The sequence below is a fragment of the Copidosoma floridanum genome, unplaced genomic scaffold, assembly GCF_036245765.1.
Source record: "Copidosoma floridanum isolate Cflo_tuat_1 unplaced genomic scaffold, Cflo_Japanese_pri ptg000032l, whole genome shotgun sequence".
Taxonomy (NCBI): domain Eukaryota; kingdom Metazoa; phylum Arthropoda; class Insecta; order Hymenoptera; family Encyrtidae; genus Copidosoma; species Copidosoma floridanum.
This window is the reverse complement of record NW_028321909.1, coordinates 5,952,547-5,969,319: the sequence shown is the minus strand read 5'-3', so window position 1 is coordinate 5,969,319 and position 16,773 is coordinate 5,952,547. Positions and strand designations below refer to the sequence as shown.

Genomic DNA, 16,773 nt, shown 5'->3' with positions numbered 1-16,773 from the left:
TTTTTTTCATCAGAGCCGCGTGCTTGCGAGGCGTCGAATCAGAAAATGATGATACTATTGTTAAACTGAGCCTTGAAACCACGGAAATTAATCGATATTATCTAATAGATCGGTATTAATCCCGTATCGCGATATCCAAGCATAAAGCCCAAAGTCGTAATACACCTGTTGACACAAGCGTCCCCCTTAAAAGCTCCATCAGCCACTGCAGTGAGTCCCGCATATATATGTGGACTATGTACGGAAGAGGGAAAAAAGCTCGGGCTGGATGGGAGAGAGTGGGCGGAGGGTGAGAGGGATTCAACAGGTCGGTGCTCTCTGCGGCGGCACGCGCTCCCGCAAAATCGACACTCGTCCCACTCCTCTGGCGCTCAACCCTATGCGTGTGGGTGTACGCACAAAAGAGGGATGGAGTATACGAGGGTGCGAGAATTCAACGGTGCGAGGGAGGCTGTTTCACTACAGGGGCTCGTCCGTACGGATAAATCGTTTTTAATGGCTTGATTTCGCGCAGAGGGTTCATGTACTTTGCTCCGATGCGACGAGGAGTCGGGATTATTTACCGATAAGATTTTTTTTTTTTCTCTTCAAAACGAGGAGTACGTGGGTGGTCGTGGATTTTGCTGTGCTTCTCCATCGAAGGTCCGTATACGTTTACACAACCGAAATCTGGATTCCGCCAAGCTGTACAGTGTACCCGTACATATATAATTCAATAACCTGTTGGAGAGAGAGAAAAATATCTCGGAACCATCAATCCGGCTGAAAACGACCGCTCTGGCGGGCACAATGTCGTGTTGTATTCAGCGGTGGAGGGAGAGTTGACAAAAGTATATAAGCTGTTTGGGAGGAGGGGAAAAAAAAAAAAAAAGAAAAAAATAGTAATCACAAAAATCCTCCCAAAGGACGAAAAAGAAAGGAGTAGGAGGTGCAGGCATGTGCACGTATACCATAGACGGGGATAAAAAATGATCCTTGGAGGTTCTGCCTCGGCACACGTCTGTCCGTCCACCTTTTCATCTCTCTCTCTCTCTCTTCTGTACGTATAATAATATACGCCTTTATACCCAAGTGGGATGATTAATGGGTCCGCGCGCGAGGCGAGTTTTCTGGTTTCTTCGGGGTAAGCCATGCGACGGCCAGCACCAGGAGATAACAGCGCTCGGGAGAGGCCCGGGCTACCGAACGGCTCGCAGGTGGGGAACGACCTCTGATTGCAGGTTGTTTCGGGAGGTGAGAGGTTCGGGCGCGAATTTTTCCCTCTACCGTTGGCACGCGGCTCATCGTTTTTATGAGGAAGGGGGTAGGATTTACACCGCGTTATGCGCGCTCTTTTAAATTACAACCCGCCGAGGCGTATATACCATTCAATCGGGCGTGTATATGTGTAAGTACGGAATTCGCGTGTTATTGATAAACCGCAGTTAAAAACCAGCTCTTTTTACGACCGATTGTGGAGTTTCGCGGCGAAAACTCGAGGGGGGCTTGGAAGAGAGGACAACGAAGCGCACGATGCTTCAGGCAGTACGTAGACATTCAGTGACAATCGGCTCGTGCGCCAAGAGTAATACATTCGCACGAGAAACCGAAGAGATGATATTAAAAAGGTGCGCAAAAAAAAAAGTTAACTGCTCGTATCGATGTACGTAATAGTTAAAGACGAGCATAGTGCTTTTTATTCAAAAGCCAACCATCGTCGTCACCGATGAGAAGAGAGAGGGTAAAAAAAAACTAATTATAAAATCGAGGTCGAGAGATAAATATATAATACAACGTACGCTGGTTGGGTATGCGTATATCTGGTGCGCGTGTCGCAACTCTCGAAAATTCGGCGCACCCCCGAAATGCTTCTCTTTTTTTTTTTTTTTTTTATTTCCCTCTCTTTTCTACATACGCCCCCCGGTAAGTGAATATTGCGCGCGCGTGTGTCACCACTGCCGTTTTGCGTGCGATACCGATCGGTGCCAAGAATCGGACGAGGTCTGGGCTCTAAATTTAATTTTATCGAGTATTTGTTTTGCGAAGAAAAAAAACCAAGCGCGACGATTCTATTTTGTTCATTGCCATCGAAGGCAAAGGGAAAAACATGAAGAGAAACAGCAGTAATGCCCAGAGACAGGAAACAGCATAACACACGCGAGCACTAACTGCTCTCTTTGGACTCGCGTGTATATACATACGTAAGGGTTGAAAATCGCCCGGTCGCATGTACTAGACGGACAGAGAGAAAGATACCATAAGCTGCATTACATATGCTTCGGAATATGGATGATCGGGCCTCCGCCAGTGTGTGTGTGTGTGTGGCAACTGCTGATGCTCCGTTAATAGCGTGTACGTATATATAATAATATATGCGCAGCAACGCCGGCGGCAAGCGGCTTTATGAGTTATAAGTCGGCCATCTTTCCATACGTGCAAGCTCGTTGCATATACACGCGAGACACCGGGCAAATAATGTGTAATATCCATACTGCATGCAGCCACTGCTCATATACATGTGCCGGGGAGCGTGTAATGGTATATATGCATATTTGTACTTTTGTAAGGGCATGTTTAGGGAATCTCACCCTCCGAGCTTCATATCGCCCAAGTGTCGTGGCATTGCGTCGATTCGCGCGCATGTACGCTTATTTTCACTTACTCGTTTCGTGCTGGTACTGTATAGGTACTTCTAAGGACTTTTTTTTCAGATCAGGCGTATTTGATTTTACCTGTACGGCCCAAAGTTAACATCAAGCGTGCCGTAAGGTACTTACGATATAGTTGCGAACAAAAGAAAAAACTTGCCGAGCCAAAGTGGCTCGTAATATATGATCAGCAAGAGACTTTTCAAAACAATAATCGTCACGTTTATCCTATTTTTCCCGCGATCTACCGGGTCGGAGCGGGGAGGCATTTTCAATTAAAACACCCGGCGGGGGACATTAATTTTTGCGAGCGTTCTCCCTACATCCTCAACGTCTACCCCTGCGAGGCGCACGCATGCTCGAGAGCAAGTGTACAAAAAAAGGGCACAAGGCCAAAGGTACTAGAAAAAGGGCCCTTTTTCCAGCCAGGTGTGCTCTGGTATCATATAGTATACGCTCGGAAAGGAGCAAGGGGTATACGCGAGTACAAGCTCGGCGAGTATATATTATACGCGATATCGGGTGCCCGGTCGTGTCGATGGATCAAACGCGCTTACCGTGGACGAATAAATTACCGGGGCTCTCTCACATCAGTTGTGGTATACATACATATACCTCTGCTGCATGTCCGTGTTCCGGCGTTCCCGAGTAATACACCATCTTTTTCTTTGGGGCTGCGCCGGCAATTAACATGATCGCTCTTAAAAGGGAAACCGATGAAAATAGCGCTGATGCTTGCGAGAGAATGACGAGGGGCGAAAAAAAAAGCGCGTAGCCTCGTTACCCATGTGTATAACGCGACGACGTCGCGCGGCATTTAATGATTATATTCGCCGTGCCGTGCTCCGTGGATACCGAGTGCATATGTTTACAAGGTATTATATATACACATATATATATCCGCATCAGGTCGTTTGCTCTTATACACAAACATGTATGTGCATACACATACCCATTTTACCTCTCGAAACGACAAATGTAAATATCCGCTTCATGCGATGAGCAAAAATTCCCCCCCCCCACCAGTTTCCTCGCTCTGCACATGTCGCCTTGTCTGCAGCTCGTAATCATCATTATTATTATTACTATCATGGTTTTACTGCAAAAAGCGTACCTGATACACGCGCTCAGAGGTGAATTAGGTATGCGCCTTGAGCGCGTTCGATGTTATCGAGGGGGGAGTAAAAGCACCTCTCTGATGCCGGTATGATTGAATCTTTGGGGCGAGATTATTGTTTGCAAAGCAAAGGATGAAAGAAAGCAATGTGGGGCACTACTGACCTGGCTGTCCGGCGGCCGGATTGAGAAAGCTCGGGGGCAGCTGCCGGCTGACGCTCTTGGCCAACTCGCCCCCCGCGAGCCCGTAGATGGCGAACAGCTCCTGCATCGTCGACTCGGCGTACTCGCGCATATTGTCGAAAGGCCGGGCTCGCTCCTCCGACTCGTCCATGTCGTTCTCCTCCACCTCGTCGAGGTTCTGGCGCTCCTCGTCCTCATCGTCCTGGGCCTCCAGGAGCTGCTCGTCCGTCGGCTCGAGCGGCCCGCTGCTCTTGTCCGACAACTCCGAGGCCGGACTCCGCACCTGTGGCAAATCAGCGTTAGTCTACGGGATGACGATTGTTTTGTGTCGCAGAGTCAATCGAGGGACTTACGTCCATGTTGGGCGAGTAGAGCTTCTGCGCCCTGAGCTGCTCGAGGATGAACTTGTGCCGGAACGAGTCGGCGCTGTCCTCGTCGGAGGAGGGCGGCCTCGTCGCCACGGACAGGTCCATGGGTATGACCTCGTTGTTGTTGAGCCTCCGTTTGGGGGAGCGCGCCGGGCTGCAGCCCCCGCTTTCGTTACCACCCTGGAGGGGCGTCGCCTCGTCGTTGGACCGGCAGTCGTCGTTCGGCCCGCCGGACTCTGCGTCGTCCTCGCGGTCGTCCGACTCGTCCGAGACCTCGGCCATCCGGCTGCTGATGGGCTTGAAGTTTTTGCGCTTGTTGCGGGGCTTGCCGGGCTGCTGGCAGCCGGGCGGCTGGGACGACGATTGGATGCTCGCGGCCAGCTGGAGCTGTTGGGTGGGGTGACTCGGGTCGTACTGTTGGGAGTCGCTGTCTTGGTCGCAGGTCGAGCCGGTCCCGGTGATGCGCCGCGAAGTCGACGCGGCAAAGTTGTACACCGATTCCGATAGCATGTCCGCTGCGATCGAGCCTGCGTTTTCGTCAGTCGTTTACTTTCTTTTTTTTTTCTCTACCAAATTTAGGTGGGCAAAATGATATACTCACTGGGTCCATATGGACTCGTTACGGCGGACATCGCGAGTCTCGTGCTCCGTTCACCTCGTCACCACGCCCTGAAACCATTAAATGCCATACGCAATCTGTTATTTATTATTATTATTTTTTTTTCCCCCAATTGTTTAATTAACCGTATCGCTTTGGCCATTTTCCAACCCAGCCAATGCTAATGCATCCGCGAACCAGTGGCTGTTATACGTATACCTACTTGCATTATGTACTCGTGTTTATGAAAAAAAGAATGAAAAAGAACAATAAAGAAAGAAAGTCAGCAGCAGCCTCCCTTTCTCCGTCGAATCGAGCGAAAACGAGGCGCAAAACAAAGGCACGTCACGGAAACAAAAGCCCAAGGAGGGTGATATACGAGTTCTGCTCTCTTTCTTATACTTGCTTCTTGTTTCGTTTCCTCGCACCCCCCCTCAACTGTTTTTATTTTTCAATTTTTTTTATTATTATTATTTCCATAGTCGTTCGGATTTTTAGTCGTTCTCTCTCCGTCCCCCCTCGTTTCTCGCGCCTCCTCGGGCGTGTACGTATGTGTGTTTATACGCGAGCTGCTTTATGTACTCCGGCGTTCCTGGTCACACTCTTCCTGCTCTTTCTCTCTTTCCTCCTCCTCTACGTGTGTGGCATTTTTCGCTCTCCCTCTCGCTGTACCACGGAATTTCCTTGTTTCTCGCGTATTTTTAAATGCTCGTCGAAACCGCCTGTAGCGCCAACGTTTTTTTTTTTTTTTTCAATAGCCCTACATAGCAATCCCCGTTTTTCACTTCAAATAGATCAACAAATTACCAAAAAAGAAAAGAAAAAAAAAGGCAAGTGCGATAAATCAGCGTCCTCTCGTAATTTCAACATTCTGAAAGTTCCCCCGAACCAAGAAAGAAAATCAGCCTCAACGAGAGTAAAATTAGCGATCAGCGCTAATTTATCCGCTCCTTATACAGGGACGCCGTATACATAAGGGGCCCAAAGTCGCGGGACCATATAAATCGCGATCGGAGAGGATGTACCTATCTCGTCAATTTGCGCGCTTTCTCGAGGGGCCCCATAAATCCGCGCTGCCCTCGGAATCTCGAAAATCCCGTAGGTCATGCCGCCTGCGCTTCTATTCCTCGTCGCACACATAAAACACAATAACCCCGGTGCGCGCGGCTTTTGCCCAGTAAATTTTAAACCGGTTCGCGGAAAAAAACGCGCTCCCCCCCCCCCTATCTCTGGGGCTTTGCGCGCATACCTCGATCATCGCATTATACAGAACGGATTTTCAATTTACGAGCCCGCGCCGGCCCCAAACGCGCACCGAGCGACGCCTCGAGGCGTTATACCGTGTCCCTCTCCTCGAGACGGAGCGCAACACGCGAGACGCGAGGTGTGCGTTGACGGGGCCAAGCGCCATGAATAAAAAAAGGGGGGGGGGGAAAAAAAATGCCAGAGGGAAAATATGGCAACAGGCGTGGAAGTAAAGGAAGGTGTGTGTAGTCGAGAGGGAGGGGAAACAAAAAAAAAAAAAAAAAACAAGCTAAATCCTGGAAGTGGTGGCCGGATGATAAGTCGCGCTCGCGCGTGTTAAATTGCAACAATGCGAGTATGTTGGTAGGATAGAGCCGAGCGAGATCCGTCCGAGCGATATTACGCGCGCGCATGACGCGTTGCGTGAGTGCGCTATATGCAACAAACGCGTGTGTGCCTCTTTCTCTCTCGAGGGTGATAATGTATTCCAGGTCCGCCCCATCACCCGGCTCGGCACGTATATATGTACATGGGTATATGAACAGCGCAGTCCACCATTGCGGTGCCGGGGGAGGGCGGGGGGATAGGAAAAACGGGCCGGGTCGCACGCAATAGGCATTGTAACAGATGTTAATTATCCCTTCTGTGCCTCCGATGCTCCGATGGCGAAGGAAGGAGGAAGGGAAAAAGCGTCCGTGCACATGTATACATCGACCATCCCCGCGAGTGTGTGCATTATGTATTTATGTACTTCGCCTCCGGCATGCGCCATTGCTGACTTGCTGACGTGTATGTACATAGGTTGTACGAGTGTCTGTGCGTGCATTTGCATGTAGGTATTTGCAATAAAGCAATTCCGCGCGTCACTTCGACCAGACTTATTGCGGGTAAGTATATAGGTATGTATGCTGCTAATGTGTAAGGAGCATAATATGTATCTATGAGATTTTGTGTAAATGGTACTGTTGGTGCGACGAGGGAATTTCATACGTGGCCATTTTTTTCGCTCCCAAATTGAAATTTCTTACCACAGCAGGAGAAATATAACAATAACAACAGAAAAAAACCGTCTCAGCAAAGATCTCAGAGTTTGGACGGAAAAAGCAAAAAAGGCCAAAAGTATGAAAAATTCGGTGGGCGCCCGGAGAAATGGCTAAAGGCGCCGAGGAATCGTAAATCGGCGCCCGATGCGCTCTTTTGCCCCCTCCCGGGCTAAAAACACGCCCGGCTCTCGAGTGCCCGTTCGCGGAAACGCGGCCGCGAGCCGCTCTCCTCCCGATGTTATCGAAATTTTTTATCGGCCCGCACCACTCGTTCCTTCATCCCGGGGGGGGGGGGCTTTTTCTCGTCTCTCTTCGGTTTTTGCTCGCACGCACACGCACCGAGTCAGGGACTTTGTGGAACGAAACTAGCGACTCGCGAAATTCCCGAGTGAGTGCTCGCGCCCTGCCCTTTGGGGGACCCTCGAGGCCAAAGTTGGCCATTTTTTCCAACGCCGAATTTTTATTTTTTATTATTATTATTATTATTATTTCATGTACCGTAAATTGACAGATAAACAGAAGTTGTTTGCTTCCATTGCCCGTTCACGGAGCTGCAAGGGGTCGGAATAAAATTCTCACCCAACACCGGAGCGCCAACCAAACAATCAATATTTTCCTCTCGCAAACTCACGCGCTATCGACTCTCTTGAAAAAAAAAAAAAAAAAAAAAAAAAAAGAAAAAAAACTGCTTGTGCCATGCATGCGAGGAGCACTCGAGACCTCGCCTCTAATAAACCGAAATTCAGGACCCATACGGCATGGGCCTCGCAACGGACCGAAACGTTCGGTGCACTTGTAATCCGAGGAAAGGGTTTTACGAGAGGTTTTGAGGTGGCCTCGTCGTCGCCGGGTCGCACTCGAGCGCTACACTCGAGACCCCCCCCCCTTCGCTCTTGCATCCTTTCCTCATCCGCAGAGGCCACGCAGTGCAGGAGGGAGATTATTCAAATTCGGAGATTTGTAGCCGGCGCCGTTTTCTTACTCGGGGCTTATTAAGTGGTCGGTGCTCGTGACGCCTTTCGGGACGATCGGGCGTATGATTCATTACAATGTGCCATAGAATTTCGCACCTTGGGGGTAATTGTTAACAACAAATTGCTAAATTCCTGAAATATAGACTTTCTTTTGTACGGAAAGGGTACTTTTTCCGAGATCCAAAAGGTTTGTAGATGCAAGTTAAATTCATACGAAAAAATAAACTTTGGCATCCAAGTCACGACACGTTAAATTCTTTGTTAAGATACACCATGATGTACCCTCAAGTTGATAGAAAACATTTTAGTGTTGTGATTATTTGTTGCATAAAAATAATTGTTAGCCGATGCTTAAAAAATAATATTTATTTAAAAATAAACAACTTTTCCTACGAGGTAAAAGTAACACGGGAAAATTGAATATTTTTTTCTCAAAGATCTGCACATTTGGGGCTGATGATTTAATTTCTCCTGAAATAAAAATTTCCCGACTTTGAATCATATACCGATCAACTATGTAAAATTTTTTCAACAGTCAATTTGATACAGTAAGAATTTATATCGTGACAAAAAATAAACACGATTCTGCTCTATAAAGAGGAGACGATCCTCACGGGAGACCAAAAGGGGGATACATAGCCAGGTTTTTCGGTCAAAAACCGGATCGACGGACAGACGGCTTATCGAGAGGGAAAGTCGATCGATCTTCGTGTATCCGTGGAGCGCCTCAAAATTCCCTTGTCTCGCGTGTATATCTTCCTCCTCCGCTTACGCGATAGCGCAACGCCTTCACATTGACACGCCCGTGACTCGCTCGTCCGGGAATTTCCTTTTTTTAGGAGTCGCGAAGAAAAAGACGTGCTGGTTTTGATCGAGTTTGAGTGGCGTGAAAAAACAAAAAAAAAAAAAATAAATAAATAAAAGATCGGTGCACCGATTCCCCCCCGAGTTCGACAACTTCGGCAACAGTGGTAATAAGATATCCTCTCGGGCGTCACGTACGTATAGTCTCGAATAAAATTTATTTCTCAAAACACTTGCATGGGCACAGACTCGGCATTCACGGAAACACTCGGGCTTTCGTAAAAAACTAAAAACTCGAGCTCGTACTTTTCCACGGAACCCCGGCGACAGCGAGCAAAACAAAAAAAATAAAATAAATCCACCGCCCCACCGATAATGAAAAGAGGAAGAAAAAAAAAAATCCGTGCACATTATAATACACACTTGGCGAGAGTACATAAAGAAAGAGCGAACGCTTGCATGCACTTGGCGAGTGCGTGTATACGTATACATACGAAGGAAAAAAAAAGGGGAGAGAGAAGCGTAAAGCGGGAGGAGGAAAGCGAACGAGGCAAATCGCGCGAGGGAGCGAGAGCTCGCGTTTGCGCATGTATGAATGCACGGGCGAGTGTGCGCGCATTGGTGAGATATGGTGTGAAACGCGAGAGGCTGAGATTAAAGAATGAAAAACAGAGGATTCTCAGAAGCAAGAGAGAGAGAGGAAGGGAGGGACTCGAGTCATAATAATATTCGTAATTTCGAGCCAGAGCTGCGTTGGAGCTCGCCGCATCCTTTGCTTCTCCCTGTCGCGCGCAATTTTCGCCGATAAAACGCGTTAATTTACCATGCCACGTTGCACGGGAAAGTGCAATTATTATCACACCACCGAGAGCGGGTTTTCCGTACCTGCGATTATTGTCACTTTGGCCCGATGCAAAGGGGGACGAGGAAGAGGGAGGGGGAAAAAAAGAGGCTCGAAGGCCGAAAAATCCGAGAGGGGCCGCGAGGAATAATAATCCACGCGGACAATGTGAGTAACAACGACAATATAAGAGTGGCAATAACAACAATAACGGCGTGGTTTTGCCGAGCAAAGTGACAACGATCCTCGGACATGAGCGCGGTGCGCATAATAGCCGGTTATATTACAATAAACACAAGAGGCAGGGAGGGAGGGAGGAAAAATGTGGAGAAACGCCGAGAGGCAGAGAGGAACAAAAGTCGAGCAATAGACCAGAGAGCGGCTTTGTGCATTATTATTATTATTATTATTATCATCACCGCGTGTGCACCTCCCCTCCCCCTCCCTGGTTGTCGGGGGGAAATATCGACTCGCGGTAGGTAGGCGCATTGATTATGCAGGCGCCTATAATACCCCTCGCCGTCCCGTATGTTTAAGCACCGGCCTTTGGGAGATCGGCTCGAAATAACGAGCCCGCGCCGCGAAATGTAACGCGCGAGGAGTGCGTGTACACGTATATACATATATATATACTCCTCCTTTTTCCCATTCTTCTTCGTCTTCTTCGCGCTGGGCTCCTCTCTCTCTCTCTCTCTTCCTATCCCCCCCATTGTCTCGGTTTTTTTTTTTTTTCGCGCTTCCTCCTCCCCTTCTCATCTAGCCGATTGTAAAGCGCTACAAACACACGTGTGGCTCTGAGCCGAGGCGGCGTTAAAAATAGAGCACGCAGAGGCTCACTAATCTGGTTAGGTCCACTTAGCGTAACACCGGCCATTTAGGACCTTAATGTGTATACGCTCGATGGCGCAGCCTCTTCTTCTCCACGCGAGAAAGTAGGTACACCTACGCGCGGCCGATAGACCGGCTCCTTCCGTGTTGTTTCGCGAAATGCGCTAAAACGTCTTAATGAGAGCACGGAACGGATGCTCGGGTGGGCTTTTTCTCCTTTTTTTTTTTTCGTCGGCCTGCTTCTGCGATTTTTTTCAAAGAATAAGAGGCTTTAACCAGTTGAACCGTATTAACTGGGCAAACTCGGCCCGTGTAATTGCTAAAATCGACGAAACGTGTACACGGACCTGTAGAGACGAAACAAATATCGCACGAAAAACAATTAAGCCCGTACTCGTACTGATCAAAGGTATTGTATAAAGGATCGATAGTAACGTGATTATTTTTCGTAATGACCCCGTGGTACGGGGTGAATTGAGCTCTCTTTTTTTTTTTTTTTTTTCTCTCTCCCTTCCCCCGAGATCCGGAGCCACGGAGCGCCAGTATAAAGAATATGGCCGCGTGTTTCGAGGCGGTGCACGCGAGTGTATTACTCTGGAAACGCGTGAAAAATGAGCACTCGAGACATAATAAAGAAGCCACGTAAAGCTCGCCTAATAAATACCCACAAAAGAGGCCGAACGGAGAAGAGGAATAATAAACAACGAGGAGGTGGATGATGATGATGATGATGATGATGATGGCGATGATAATAAAGAAAAGGGGAGAAGAAGAAGGGAAAAAAGGATAGGAGGAAAGGAGGGAATCAGACCGGGAGGTGGAGGAGAGGATCGAAGGAAGGAATCCATTCTCGAGCGCTAGGACGTCCAACGATTAATTAATTACCCCCCGACGCACACACACACACGCTCGCCCGCTCCTTTCTTTAATTACTTCTGAAACCCCCGCGGTACATATAATGCATGTATGTGTGTATATATCGGAGCTTGGCGTGGCACGAGGGGGCGAGTCGGGCTCTCGCGTATCCTCCTCCGACTCTCTCGCGACGCCTAATTACATCGATCGCCAGGCGCCGCTGGGTATTATATACACCACGTCTCGCGCCAATCTGTATACGTATACAATAGTGGAACACACTCTGTTGTTTTGTTTTCCCTCCATCCTTTTCTCCCGTTGTTGTTTCGCGCCGATGAGGTCGTTCGTGCACATTGGAAAATTTCTACCCAACAACCGCAGTCACGAACGCGATCACCGATACGTTGCGATGGCAAATGGTTAAATTACCGTCCGCTCGAGTTTTTAATTTCAGAATTTTTCGCAAAACCAAATCTATCCTATACGAGAATATATGAGCCGGGGGTGAATTAGTTTCGAGATAAAAAGAGCGGCAACTGCACGCGCCTCGTTTGGAGTCTGCTCCTGTCAATCAAGCTCCCGCATCCGGATCTCATGAGCCGATCGTAATACAACCCCCCCTCCGATGTTCCCTCCTTTTCTCAATAACGCGCCCGGCAAATTCAGCGGCTTATAAAAATCAACCCTTGCGCGCTCGTGGCCATTTTTCAAATCCGCCTCTCAATGGTCTTATCTGGGCGCGGCAACGCAAGGGGGTTCCCGGTGACATGCTTTTTTTTTTTTCCTTCCATCTCCCCGAGCCGCATCAAAATGCAAAACCCAATCTGGAAATCACGGGCGGAGGAAATATTATTTTATCATTTAGCGGAAATGAATAATTCATGAGCCGTTTATACGTGTAAATAGAGGAATCGGGGGATTTTCGGCAAACAACGAGAGCACCCATATGGGTGGAAGGTGAAAAGGCTCTCCTCCCTCTTCCCCTGGTGCATATGATTTTTATTTCTTTCTCTCTGCTCTTTTTTTTTTTTTTTTTTTTACGAGTTGTGCGACGTACACGTGAAATGGTTATCGGGCATTACTTTTTCCCCTCCGACACGCCGAGTATATGCATGTATAAAACAAGATTTCGAAAATCCGTTATTTCAATAGTGCATATGGAGGGTCCCGAGATGGGGATGATGGAAGCGCGCACGCACAAGCCGGTCTGAATAATTTTATAAAATTAATAGTTAAAGGGTGGCTGCCGCCGCTCGTGCCATTATGCCCGTATGCAAATAAGAGAGAAAGAGGGATGCTGCAGCTATAATGCGCAACGTCGGGGGTTGTCGCGAAAAAAACAACACCGGCTCGAGGGGGATCCCTCGCTTCTCGCCCGGTCTGTGGTCGAGGAAAGATGCGGAGAGCGAGATTTCGGCTTTTTTTTCCCCCTCCCCCCCCCCGTGTACCAACGGGAAACTGGTCTCGAAATGACTGGGCGAGTGACGCCCCGATGTGTGTGTTACTCGATGCCGTGAGGTTTCGTTGGCGAAAATGCAGATTATTACAATTGAGAAATGAAAAAAAAAAAAAAAAAACGCGTGTACACATACATGCACTAACAAGTATATAGGTATACGTACACGAAAAACTAATCATATCGGGGCCAAACAAACAAAAGCATCACTTGAGTGGAGCCCGCGAGCGCCAACAAAAGCTGCTGTGCACACTGTATTATATACATGTACACATTTGTGTGTATGTACACTGAAAGAAGGAGTGTATACGGGTTATATATATATATACGCGCAAGCTGCGAGGCATTAAAACTCCCCGAGATTTATAGCAAGTATAGGTGTATAGGTACATGCATGCACACACGCGTCTCTCCTTCTCGTTTCGTATACCTGTATATATAGGTACTGTACACGCACACGGTGTTGGTGCCCCGTTGCTGTGCTTCGATGTGGCGCTGCCGGACCCGTTCGATTCGCGGCGGTCCTTCCGAGTAGAAAAAATAATAATAAAACGAGTTCGTACAAAGGGTACGGGAAGGCTCGTACAAACAATGCGTCCAGCCTTCCTGGCTTTCTTTCTTTATTTCTTTTTCAATTTTTTTTTTTTTTTTTTTTTTTTTCGTCAATTTTTCGTTCTCAAAGCCAGGACTCTCGAGTTGACGCACAAGCGTGTTTGCCAAAAAAAAAAAAAAAAAAAAAAAAAATTGATGAGCAATCGACTCGCGTTGCAGGCTTGAAAAAGTTCTTTTGTGCAAAAAATAAAGGAAAAGGGGCCAAAAGTAAGCTATACCCTCGATTTTTTGCATGACTAAATTTCGTTGATGGAAATGACATTGGTACTTGTATGAAACAAAAAGAAAAGTAGTTTATTGTTGTATACGTACTCGGGTGTGGCATGGGTAAGAGCCACTGCACCACCTCGCTCAGGACTCACCTGAAACAAAAAAAAGGCACGATTATTCACCCAATACATTTCAGGAAAAGGATAAAAAAACGTGTAAGCCCCAAACCCCCGAGAACAGAGTCGTCATCGCGGTAGAAAGCGCGTTTAGCATCGCGTCCGCTCGAGTTTTCCCCGACCGAAAGTCTCAATTATCCTCCGCGGCGCACAAAAGCTTTCACCGCGACTGGCGCGCACGTCGCGCGAGAGCAATTATAGGAGCCCGGCTCTGGTGCTCCTCCGTCGCGGCAAAGTATACACCTCTCGGCTCCGCAGTGCCATTTCCAATAGCTCATTATTGTCCCGATCGTGATGCCATGTACTGTCGTACTTTTGCCCTCCAGGGGAAATTGCGTGCCCAACGGCTCGATCGGGTTTTTTCTCAATGCCATTCACCGGTTACAGTGTACACTGGATCGCCCTCTCGCACAGCTGTACGTACATTAACTCGAGTAACGAAAAAAAAATGGCCAAAATTGAAAGAGCCAAAGAGCGAGCTTGAATAAATTTCATCGGGGCGCATTTAGCAAGGATGAGGAATATCTTTTCCCCGGGGCCCCGCTCGCTGCATGCACGTGTGCGTATACACACCGAGTTTGTTTCGACCGGTGAAAAGAAACGCGAGGAGATTGAGAAAGGGTTGAGAGGCGGGGAGGACGGATGATGAAAAATGAGTCGGCGGAATTGCATAAATTTAACGAAAATTCGAGCCGACGAGCGCGCGAGCCCGATTACCGGGACCACGAGGAGAGGAAGCGAGTATAGACCTCGGCAACGAGGGGGGCCCTTTTTTTTTCCTCCTCTCCGCTCCTCCTTTTCTGCGTTCGGGCGCATCGGCAAAACGCAGTGGCAAGCACACATATATATATATGTGCACAAGGAGGGCTAAACCGCATGCATACATATAACACGCGAATAAAAAGGAAGGATTCCGCGAAACGCAGAAAAATCCCCGAGGGGGAGATAATGCATCTTCGGGCTCTTGCTCTCGCTTCTTTTTTCTTCCTCCCGTTCTGCTGGAAGGGGGGACCCTCGCAAAATTTTGCCAAATTACTCCTTTCCTCGTTTCTATATTAAGCAGCGAGCCTGTTCGCTGTATCCCTCTGTTTCATTAATATTTGAGGAAAGTAATGCCACGCGAATATCCACATTTTTCGCGGGCCTGAGTTATTAATGCCCGTAACTGAGAATACAATTACCTTGAGGGTAACCGATATATAGCACCTCTTCGCTTTTGATATTCCACGAGTACGCTTGTATATTCCTTGTCATCTCTCGCTGGCGCGCATTTTCGAAATTTACGAGATTCAAGGCCGTAAAACTCGCGACAAAAGTCCCGAAAAGACGAAGCTGCGCAAGAAGGAGGAGGAGAGGCCCGCGACGACTCGTCCATAAATCCGCTTATACGCAAAGGCGGCAAGAGAGGAGTATTTATAATACGCGCGCGTAAGAGCCTTTCGGATTCCGGGAAACCATACGCGCCAAATTCCTCGAAATTTGCGGGCTACCGGGGGCCATTTCGCTCTTTGCTGGGGGGGAACACAATCGAAAAGGGACTTTTCGTCCCGAAAGAGCTGACGCTCGAGGTTTGGTAGATACAATCCACCTTTATAGTAGGTGTTTTTTTTTTCTTCTCTATCTTCAAGAAATTCCGAGGGATGTGGCTGATATTTCTCTCGGCACTGGGAAATAATAAAATTCATTCGACGCTCCATCCTTGAGTTACAAGAGTTTACTACATATACACTTTATATGTGTACAGTGGAACGATCGAGTTGAGGGGCGAGGGGGTGGGGGATTAGTCAAATATCTGCTGGCGAAATGTCAATAAAATTCCAAAATCCCATTACGGTTTCCATTTCCAGGTGGCAGGCTCGGGTTACCGGAGGACACACACCAACGACGATGGCGATGACCCGATCTCTAATACGTGGTGTTACGTCGGCTTAGCATTTGAATAATCTATCCTCTCCTAATGTTGCCCGGGAACCTTTTACTTTAATTACCCTTTATATCCCTTCGGAAGGGTATTTAAACCTTTTTTTTTTTTCTTGTACTAATCATCGTACGCTCTTATTGTCATTAGGGGAAAAAAAAAATCTAGACCGGATGTAATTTCCTATAAAAACTATTTCACTTACCCGCAGATAGAAATCACGGGTGCACGCTCGCGATGTTCCCGTTTGATAGCGAGAAAAACCACGGAGATACGGAGCTCCGATAAATATGAACAATCCATCAAAAAATTATTCACATGCCATTGGACGTAATCGCAATCGTATACGTATATTATGTATAAAAGTTCCGCGAGAGTGAGCAAGGGAGGAGCCTCTCGAAAAGAGTGCGTAAACAATACGCAGGATGAGTGCAAAGTACAGATCTCTTCAAAGAAGTGCGAAGGAAGGAAGGAGTAAACGGGTGGAGGTGGAGGGGGGGAGGGGTGGTACGAAAGAAAAGGAGCGCGGGTCTCGCGTGGCGGAACGGCGATGAGTATATGCAGAGGAGAGGAGAATCAACTGGGGTACAAAGGAGAGAGAGAGAGAGGTTGGGCCGCGCTCGCGAAATGATGAATCGTTTCTATTAAAATATTTTTTCGGAATGGGCATCCGCCGGCGAGAACAAGAGAGACGGAGAGGAGGACTGGATTTATTTACATATTTTCAATCTGGATTAAGAGGTATAGACCAGGGAAGATATCGCCCCCCCCCCCTTACCCCTACATGGCTCTCTCGCTCTCGTGGATCTTTTAGATTTCGCCGGATCTCGGTGGATATTTTGCATACAATATACTATCCGTGCAGTGTCTGCGTTTATGTGTACACGCTACACCTGGCATGATTTATCGGCGGCCAATT

General features: G+C 47.9%; 1 protein-coding gene across 1 annotated transcript in view; it reads right to left on the bottom strand.

Moving 5' to 3' along the window:
• Positions 1-16,773, bottom strand: part of LOC106639345 (zinc finger protein castor homolog 1) — a 93,149-nt gene that overhangs the window by 56,574 nt on the left and 19,802 nt on the right. The window contains exons 2-4 of the mRNA XM_089597399.1: positions 4,896-4,963; positions 4,280-4,821; positions 3,909-4,209 (exon numbers count right to left, since the gene is read on the bottom strand). Coding sequence (XP_089453525.1) covers positions 3,909-4,209; positions 4,280-4,821; positions 4,896-4,926 — 874 coding nt within the window. The 5' untranslated portion in view covers positions 4,927-4,963. The remainder of the gene's footprint in view (positions 1-3,908; positions 4,210-4,279; positions 4,822-4,895; positions 4,964-16,773) is intronic.